Here is a 10,461-nt window from a genome sequence, read left to right on the forward strand (position 1 = left end):
CCCACCACCTCACCTCTTTTGCCCCCTCCTCTGGGCTCCTGACTCTTTCTGCAGCCTTTCTACTGCTACTCCTTGGCTCCTTCTTACTGCTGTCTTTCTGGCACACCCCTGATCTTTTGGTAGAAAAGATCTACACCTAGCCTTCTCGGACATGGGCGAAAAATCTCGGAGGGCCCGTGTGCAAGTTGGGCACGTTAAAGATCCCTTGGTGGTCTAAAATCAATAAAAGAGTAGGCTTCGGCCGCCACCCGGGCAAAATTCAAAATTTCCTACCAAGTGAAAATATTAGGTGTGTCCCGCACGCTCATATGACCTTATTATGCATTTGCAAGCGCCGTAAAACACTTTTTTTTTTTAAAACAGTTTTGTGCAAAAATTGGCATTCTGAGGTCTCTCATGGCCACTACGAGACCAAGAACATAATCCTGGTAAACCACGGGATTTTCCGGGTTATTGACACTTGTGGGGTAGTTCGTGAAAATGTGTAAAGTAAATATTAATTTCATCACAGAGATATAATTACTTGTGTAAATAAAAATTTAGAGAGAGAACAATACATGTATAGAGAGAGAGAGAAAGAAAGAGTGAGAGAAAGAAAGAGTGAGAGAGAGAGAGAGAGAGAGAGAGAGAACACACACACACACACAAGAGTCACTCAGTAAATCAGTAAAATACAAGCAGTACGCTTTGTATGGAAAAATTGCCTTCTGTCACTAAAACCACCGCGGAGACTACATTCAAAGTTATTCAGAGTAGGTCACAATATCTCAAATAGAGGAATGAACCATTTAAAAAAATGTAATAATACTACATGTATCGTTGCTCAAGGCAAACAGTTCTCTTGGTATGAAAACATTGCCTTCTATCACAAACATCACCTCGCGAGCTACATTAAAAGTTAGTCTGTGTAGGTCAACTGTCACCTGTCTCACCCAGTGAAGCCAATGTAGTGGTCAGCTTTGGGCAGGAACCAGCTGTTGCTCTTGACAAAGTTGATGAAATCTGCAACAGCCCTGTCTTCACTCACGACCCCGTCCACGGTGTTATTGTCCGTGAAGTTGGAATGTCCCGGCTCCTGGGGACGCGTTGTAGAATTTAATGCATACATACATACAGATTATAGTCAGGAGTCAGGACAGTTCATTATACAGACACCAAGTTAAAGCTGTATAACAGCTGTGTACTATCCACACTCCTATTTATGGATCTGAATGCTGGAGGATTTTTTCATACAACCAGCTTACGCCGAATCCTCCGAATCTTCTGGCCCGACAAGATTTCCAACGCAGATCTTTTACGGAAATGTAGGCAAGAGGACATGATGACCATATTAACAAGAAGATGGAGACGGATTGGGCATGTTCTGAGAAGAGAACCAGACTCTATTGTAAAGATTGGACACCCGAAGGACATTGCAAGAAGGGCAGACCCAAAGTGACCTGGCGACGCACATTAGAGTCTGAAATGAAGTCCTTGAACCGTTCGTGGGGGACGTTGACCAAGATGGCCCAAAACAGACAGAGCTGGAGATCCTTTGTTGCTGCCCTAAACGCCAGATGGCGTGATGGGTTGTAATCAAGTAAGTATACAGATTATACGACATATATTTGCACAGATTTCCGCACTCTTTTAAAAATACTAATCTGTCTCTCTGGCTATATACGTATAGCCCCCCCTCCCCCCCGCTCTCGCTCTCGCTCTTTTTCTCTCTCTCTCTCTCTCTCTCTCTCTCTCTCTCTCTCTCTCTCTATATATATATATATATATATATATATATATATATATATATATATATATATATATATATTATATATATACCTATTTCTCTCGCCCCCTCTCTCCCCAAATGTGTATACTTATAAAAATGCACATACGTAGTATCTATCTATCTATTGATATACATAGAGAGAGAGAGAGAGAGAGAGAGAGAGAGAGAGAGAGAGAGAGAGAGAGAGGGGGGGGGGGGGGGGGGGTGTGTTCATCTCAGTGAAATACGAATGTCTAACAACCTCCATTTTACACACGCGCACACATACGCACACATACACACGCGCGGCGCGCGTGCGCACACACTATCAGAGTATCCCCCAGGCCAACACACACACACACACACACACACACACACATACACACACACACTTACACACACAATTACACACACACATTCATACACACACACACACACACACACACACACACACACACACACACATACACACAAAACTACCACCATAACGATCATACGATCATGAGCTCTGACCTTGATGACGAGCACCCCAACAACGCACAGTCTCACCACCGACTCGGGGAACTCCTCCCTCAAGTTTTGCAGTTTCACATTTGCCTGGGAAGAGAAAGAGGTCAAAAGTAAAGTTTTCCCCGCATTCGATCCAGACATTGAGGATTGCCTTGTCAGTGAGACAACTTCCTGGGCCTTCGGCATATTGTGGTAGGGTGGCCAGTTCCTTTCCACGCCGCCTTTACTTCCCTAACTCGAAGCCAGGCACCTATTACTGCTGGGTGGGCAAGAGGGTGCGAAAACAAATCTGTGTCCGAACGGAGGCTCGAACCTGGACTTTCCGCTTCGGAGACGAGCGCACTAACCGCTCCGCCACCGATTATTATTCAATGCTTTGTTTTATAGCAGAGGATTTTCAGCTCAAGTATGTGAAGTCAGTCAGTCTAGTTTTATGGATGTGAGACATGGAAGGCATCTAAAAAAAACACATAAAATGATTCAGGTTTACTTGAACAAGTGTCTGAGAAAGTTATTAAGGGTCAGGTGGACAGACAGAGTCACAACAACGAAGTATTAAGGAGAACAAGACAGAGCCCAGTTAGCCCTATCCGTACGTCGTGTCTTACCATCCTATCCATACGACGTGGGGAAATCTGTACCACCACTTTTTAAAAGAGGAAATTAACTCGTTAATCCGATCCGTACGCTTTGCATAATAATCTGTCAAAATGATCTTTTGAGAAATACTGAACGTTTCAAAGAGATCGTCGTACTAAAAGTATTCTAAAATGTAAAGAGTATTACCCCGGGGGTACGAAATTATGTGAGCGGGTAAGGTTAGAGATGAAGTGGGAAGAAGGTGGCGGCGATGGATAGGACATACTCCCAAGAAGTCTGGCAGCTGCATAACGAGGAAAGTGTTGGATTGGAATCCACATGGTGAATGATCAAGGGGAAGCGCATGTACACTAGAATCTGTAGAACTGTCACAGAGATTGATGTACAGAAAAGTGGAAACACAATGGAATAAAATTAAGAGGTGAACCCGGAATAGGGATAGTTGGAACTTGTTTGTTCGTGTCCTAATCCTATACCCAGGTGCAGGGTGAGATAAGCAGTGGTGATGATGGTGATGATGATTTGTTTTATACAGCTGGCCGTTGGAGTATGTTCTACTGTACTCGATAAAGACTGAAAACAACGGTGGGTGGTTGGCGGGTGCTCTTGTGGGGTTTACTTCTTCTTTCCTGTCAAACATATATCGTCTTAATCTCTCCTCCTCCTTTTTGTGTTTGGTACTCTCTTGTATAGATCTATCTCTAATCTTCGGCACTTACATGACCTTATTGTGTTGTAAGTGCCGTAATACACTTACTAAAACAAATAAAACAAAACAACCCCCTTACGCAGAAATCAGTTTCAGTGCTAAGACCTGAGTAAGGATTCATGTGAAAGGTTTGAGTTTGAGCTTGGCTCTGGTGGCCATCAGAGAGGCATGACGTCTTGAACAGATGACGCACAAAGGGCTCCATGGGTTCGGCTTAATACCCGTCCGTGAATTACACTAAATCTTTTTTTCTATTAAAGGCTTTCCATGTGTAATCTGTTGAAGTAGCTTCTCTAAACTGTTCCGTGGTGGCTTACTAACTTACTCTCTCCACACTATAATTATCGTTAGGTACATAAGGCAAAGAGCTGTCGACGCCACATTTGCCTGTCCTTGGTCACCTCCTCCCATTTCGGCACATCTAGTGTCATCTAGGCTCTGAGAAATTGCCTCATCCCTGATTGTGTTTCTGTAACTTCCAGACATACAATTAGGGGGCTCTCGTGACCTAGATGTTAAGGTGTTCGCCTCTCATTCAAAGGTCCCGGATTCGAATCCGGGTAGCTTCCGAAAAATGTTCTTCTCTAAAATTGTCTCCTTTCACTTCCTTTCCTATTCTCTAGCAATGCTCTGTGTCTGCTTTCGTATCCTCTTTCTGTACCCACCCTCACCTCCTTTGCCCCTTCCTCTGGGCTCCTGACCTCTGCAGCCTTTCTACTGCTACTCCTTGTCCTCTTCTTACTGCAGTCTTTCAGCCACACCCCTTATTTTCTGGTAGGAAAGATCTTCACCTAGCCTTCAGCGTGCAAGTTGTGCACGTTAAAGACCCCCTTGAGGTCTAAAATCGATCAGAGTAGGCTTCGGCCTCCACCCGGGCAAAATTCCAAATTTCCTACAAACTGATAAAAAAAATTTAACGTGTCTCGCGCGCTCATATGACCTCATGCAGTTGCGAGCGCCGTAAAACACTTACCAAAAGAAAAAAAGAAGAAAAAAGATACAGAACTAAGCCGAGTTAATAGCCGCATTTCTCCAGAAGTGACTAAGGCAATAACAACAGGAGCAAGAAATGAACATTCAGACCACAGCAGTGTCCGCTGAACAGTCATACCAGTAGTGCCAGTAGTAGCATTAAAAGTCAGCCCAAGGGAAAAGTGTGGGAGTATGTGTGTGTGTGTGTGTGTGTGTGTGTGTGTGTGTGTGTGTGTGTTTGTGTGTGTGTATGTGTGTGTGTGTGCGTTGGTATGGGGGTACTCTTTCGGTGAAGGCTTCCTTGGTATTATCGGAGACAAAAAAGTAGTCATCTCCGGTATTTTTTATACTCATAGGTTCAAATTGTCAGTGTCAGACCTTACTAAAACAGTGGAATTAATTAAGATGTGCAAGAAGACAAAGACAACTGCTTCCATGATCTGATAAAACGTATTTATCATTTTGACGAGTACATTTTTTAAATTCCACTAATGAATTCTACATGTCGAAAGCCATCTTCAGATACATGTATATATTAAAATGAAAGCCTAACTGTGACTACAGTCGAACTTGTGTAAGACGGAATCGCAAGGCAGCGGGAAAAAAATTCCGTCTTAGATCTTTTCCGTCATAGACAGGGGAATTTAGAGGGGAGGTGGAGGTTGGGGGCGGGTGCGTCAAAGGCCCAGCCGGTGGGATCAAGGATCACTTGTCCGATCGGCAAGCAGTGGTCAAAACTTCACACCTCTCAGCTGCTATCCTGTCTGATAATGACATGCGTCAGTCTTACGTATCCAATTACCACCAGTGCTTGCCTTTCATAGGACCACTGTTTGACCTATTAAAAACAGAAAGGTTTGAACAGAAAGGTTTGGACAGAAAGGTTTGAACATCTCATTTGCTTCCACCCTTAGCCCCACCCACCATTGCCACCCCTCACTGCCATCGTTGTAACAACGATACGAGGAACTCTTTTCTCGGCTAGTCGTACGATCAGGGCGGCAGGCATTGGTCAATCTAATTTCACACCTCTGGCTTCTGGCTACCATGGAAAGTTTCCGTAGTGGCTCGCTACTCGAGCACTCTCACGGGCAGTCGTGAGATTTCACACCCACACTACACTGACCATTTGCATCGCTCATGGCTCACATGATGGGGTAACATCTTCCCCCAAATTGCACCCCTACTCCCCTTCCTCGCCCAGCGACATGGCCATGGCGTTAAGGGGGGGGGGGGGGGGGGGGAGTCACACAAGAGAGCTAACTTCTTTATTTATGGACCTAGAAACCTTAAATTTTGCATACAACTTCGTCATGATACAGGTATTACGATGAAAAAAAGAATTCCCGGATCCAAGATGACCGCCATTTTTATGGCGGCCATATTGGATTTTCCCATGTTTTCAAATCAATACTCCTCTGAAATTTACTGATAGATTTTATTGTCCTTTGGCACACATGTACCCAAGAGGCATATAAGTTAAACATAGTCAGTTTCTTTCGATATCTTATTTCGTTTTGGAGTTACAGGAAGAAGCGTGCAAATCTTGTCCAAAATGCAGAAAACGGTCAATTTTCCAAATTTTTTAAATCATAAAATGAAAACCAAGATAGATATTAAAAAAACGCTGACTATGTAATGTAACCACTCCTAAGGGCAACAAGTACGCCAAGTGCCACCAAGATACACCTGTAATCTTCAGAGGAGTATCGAAAAATGTGTCAAAAATGTAAAAAAACAAATATTTTTGACAAAAAATGAGATACCTCTCTAATTAATGAAGATAGAATAACAATGTAAGAAGAAAAAATGTTGGGCATCCAACTAGCTACGATTGTGCCAAAGGACAATCAAATCAACAGAGAAATGACTGAGAAAAGGGAAAAAATATTGTAATACCCAATTTGACCCAAATTGACCCAAAATAGGTGGGACCCCCCCCCCCCCTCCTTAAGTTCAGAGCCGGCGGAACCAAACTTGCAAGTTTCGTTTCAAATCAGGGCTGAGCGGGCAAAGCATGTTCCGTCTTAGACTAACTTAGACAGGTGAAACCCTCGGAAGGGAGCGGATTTTTCTTTCCGTTTCCGCGTTGGACAGGTTTCCGTTTTATACAGGAAATTAAAGAGGAATATATCAAGGGGTGGGGGGGGGGGGAGAGATTCCGTTAAGACAGGTTTCCGTCTTACACAGGTTTCCGTTAAGGCAGTTTGACTGTAGTTTGTGAATGAATAGCGTTTTAGGTTTGTTAAAACGCATTTATTTCCAATGTGATTTTATGAAACACATTTTTTTTCTGAGATGATCTGATGGAACGCATTTTTTTCTGCGTATCGACCATCCGTATAATTTGGCAGGTCACAACTTCCCCTTTCCAAAGGTCCGTAGGCTACGTTTTACGGGATCATGGTTATTAAAGAGACGCAGAAAATAAATGCGTTTTATCAGACCATTTTGGGATTAATGCATATAAAATAAAATGCATTTCTACTGTTTTCTATTCCCAACACTCACCGATTCAGCAGCATAGGCAATGTTCAGTTTGATGAGCTCTTCTGTGCCCGCACCTGTCGTTCCAAACTCCGCCTCATACCTGGAATGTTAAAACAACAAACTCTTCGGGATATCCTTGTGGTAGTGTGCACGATTAATGAAAGCATGTTTTTAAGCCAACTTTAATATCTGTGGGGAACTTAGTTTAGTTTCAGTAAAGGTATTACGGCGCTCGCAACTGCATCTGTGGAACTGAGCTTTAACAACACAGTTAACGACGGTACATTGTGCGTTGTATTTAATCAATATTTCAGTTTGAGATTAAAAGAAGCACACTAATAGAAAAACGGCTGTTTTTTGTTTGGGAAAAGTAAGATAGACGCACACACACACACACACATACACAAACACACACACACACACACACACACACACACACACACACACACACACACACACACACAGAGACAGAGACAGAGACAGAGAGACAGAGACAGCGACAGACAGTTAAAAAGCAGACAGAAAAACAATAGCAGGATACGGTAGTCCAGATGTAAAATAACCATCGGCGCCCTCAGGATACGGTAGTCCAGATGTAAAATAACCATCGGCGCCCTCAAACTGCTATCAACTATTTAAGCCCCCCCCCCCCCCCCCCAAAAAAAAAAGAAAGAAAAAAACAACTAAGGCAGAAACAACTCTGTAATAAGGTACCTGAGCAGACTACGTATGATGGATTCCTAACCACATGCGTAAATGTATTCGTAAATATAAGGCTTTAACGCCCTCCCAATATTATTAGGTTATCTCAGAGGCACGACCTCCGACATTAACATAATATACATACATGATCTGACAGGACCAACCCAAATGGGTTGAGAGCTTTGAAAACTCCAAAGAGCGAACCGGGTTCAAGAATGCCCAGTCTGAAATTCGGGCCATCTGTTCCGCAGGCTGGCATGATATCAAATACCTTCCAGCCCCAGCCAGTTTTGTGCACCCCCTACGCCAAGTCCCAGCCAATACAACAGTATTTCAAAATAAGAGGCACACATTCTAAAAAGTGATGTGGTATCTTTGTAATGAGGTTCAGGTAATAACATATAACAATGTGTAAAGGTAAATGAACAAATAATATCAAAATTAGAGTTTAATAAGGTTCACTGCCATTTCGAAAATTGTGCAAATTTGGTACTCCACGAAACTGAAAATTTACGCTCTTGGGATAGTGGGAGATACAAGCGCTGTTGAAAATATTATACGCACATGGGGCTGGAAGGTTTAACTGAGCTAACGGAGTGCCCCCACATCAATAGAGTGTCTATACAATGTACTTTACTGTGTACTCAGGTGCATTACAGTTTAGTGTGAGAGTCTGTGAGTTGGGGCTACTTGGAAGATCTATGGTGAAGCAGTGAGAGGATAATTTTCTTAAGATTTACTTTCAATTCCATATCCAAGGCTAGTAGGAAAAATGTTCTGTGTTCGAGTGATAATTTCGGAGAGATTAATAATTACTTGGATAATAAGATTTAAGTAACGAAAAACGCTTACTTCTGTATTTATTTATTGAAGTTTCTGCACATCTTCCATCCAGGCATCTTAAGAAACAACGTCCTGTGACAAATCGGGAATTGGAGCGGACGTTACTGAGCTTTCATCGCAGTTTCAGTTCCATGCAACAACAATCATGTCCTAGTTGAATAAGAAATTGAGTTTTGAACTTATGATTTGTGAAGCAACGAGTGAAGCAGTTGACCCAATAGAATTATTTACAACGTTGTTAAATCTCGATTTTAGATCTACTCATGCCAGCGCCCACTGCTCTTTCATATCAGTAGAGTCGCGAGAGGGGAGCAGTCTGACAGACGACTTGAGCCTGAAAATTCGATCGATTCAGCGGATTAAAATGTTGGAGGGTTTGTTTTTTTTTGGGGGGGGGGGGGGGTTTGGGGGGGTGTAAGTGTTTTACGGCGCTCGCAACTGCATAAGGTCATATGAGCGCGCAGGACACATTAAACTTTTTCAGATGGTGCAAAAGTTTGAATTTTGCCTGGGAGGCAGCCGAAGCCTACAAAGGGATCTTTAACGTGCGCAACTTGAGCTCAGGACCTCCGAGATTTTTCGCCCTTGTCCGAGAAGGCTAGGTGTAGATCTTTCCTACCAGAAGATCAGGGTGTGGCTGAAAGACAGCAGTAATAAGGAGCCAAGAAGTAGCAGTGGAAAGGCTGCAGAAAGAGTCAGGAGCCCAGAGGAGGGGGCAAAGCTGTTGAGGGGTGGCACCTCTCAGGAAATACGATCTAGTCAATTGTTAACTAAGCATCACAAGTTTTATGGAGCTTTGTGAAAACAACGTGTCTTCAGGCACACAGAGCGCAAATTTAATTACTTAGACTTCTAAGTACTGCCACAAGGGAACTAAAGACTACTGCAGCAATACATTATTGTCTTTAGTTGAGCTTCGTCTTCGAGGGGAGGGGGGGGGGGGGTCATTTTCAATGTTCTATTGACTTGAGGGGTTTTGATGCCGAAATTGATTTTAAGAAAAAAACCCCAAAAAACTCAGTAGAGCCAACTGCCAACTTCTTCCCGAGAAAAGAAACAAAGCTTTAAAACAGCGAGAGTAACACCACCCGAGATTGATAATTAATTAGCGCGTACGCCAACGCTTTTTTTTAAAGCAGAGTTAACAACCTTGTAGTACAATTAGATATTTGACAAGATACATTGCTCTCTATAAATACTAGCTTGCTGTAACATTATAATAGACGTCGCTTCCGGAATTTCTTTAAGACACAAGAATAATTCCAGTATCTCGAATAGGGGATGGAAGAATAATTCTCTCATAGGCCTACGTACACGATCTTTGATCTGAGTGAGATAACACATTGTAACGGAGTTTAACCAACCTAGTTTAACCAACGAACCTGTCGTGGCTTCACTTACCGCTCAAAATCTGCAAAGTCCACCACAAAGAAAAGTTCCACCGTGTTCTCCACAACCACAGCTTGACGTTTGTATCGTCTTTTTCCGGCCTCCTCGCCTTGACAAAACATATTTATTATGCTAATTAAAGTTAATACGACGAAAGAATATTGACTTCCAGGGGGAAAAAATGAGAACAAAAATACAGAAAATGCGTTGAGGGTTGTTGTTGCTGTTGTTGTTAATGGGTTTTTTTTTCCAGTTATCTATCCAAAATCAACAATAACAAAATAATAACAAAACAAGCGAGCAAACAATGTCTACGGTAGGCCTACTCGAAAGAATGATTTAAATTTAAAAAACAACAAACAGACGGATAGTTGGATATACGTGGATATAATAAAAGGGCGATCAGTGCACATTTATACGCCATGGATACGTGAAGGCTGAACATTGGGGGCACGAACATGTTGGTAATTCACAGTACGTGCTTTTTGTGTGGCCCATT

At 42.7% G+C, this 10,461-nt stretch overlaps 1 protein-coding gene across 1 annotated transcript; it reads right to left on the reverse strand.

Annotated features, from left to right (window-relative positions):
* Window positions 1-928: 928 nt before the first annotated feature.
* Window positions 929-10,163, reverse strand: LOC118477944. Its single transcript, XM_035970697.1, has 4 exons — window positions 9,975-10,163; window positions 7,050-7,128; window positions 2,261-2,344; window positions 929-1,075 (listed from the first exon to the last, which is right to left on the reverse strand). The coding sequence occupies exons 1-4, from the start codon at window positions 10,082-10,084 to the stop codon at window positions 929-931; spliced, it is 420 nt and encodes a 139-aa protein (XP_035826590.1). The 5' UTR covers window positions 10,085-10,163.
* Between the last annotated feature and the right edge of the window lie 298 nt (window positions 10,164-10,461).

This window comes from Aplysia californica, unplaced genomic scaffold, assembly GCF_000002075.1.
Source record: "Aplysia californica isolate F4 #8 unplaced genomic scaffold, AplCal3.0 scaffold00308, whole genome shotgun sequence".
Lineage (NCBI taxonomy): Eukaryota > Metazoa > Mollusca > Gastropoda > Aplysiida > Aplysiidae > Aplysia > Aplysia californica.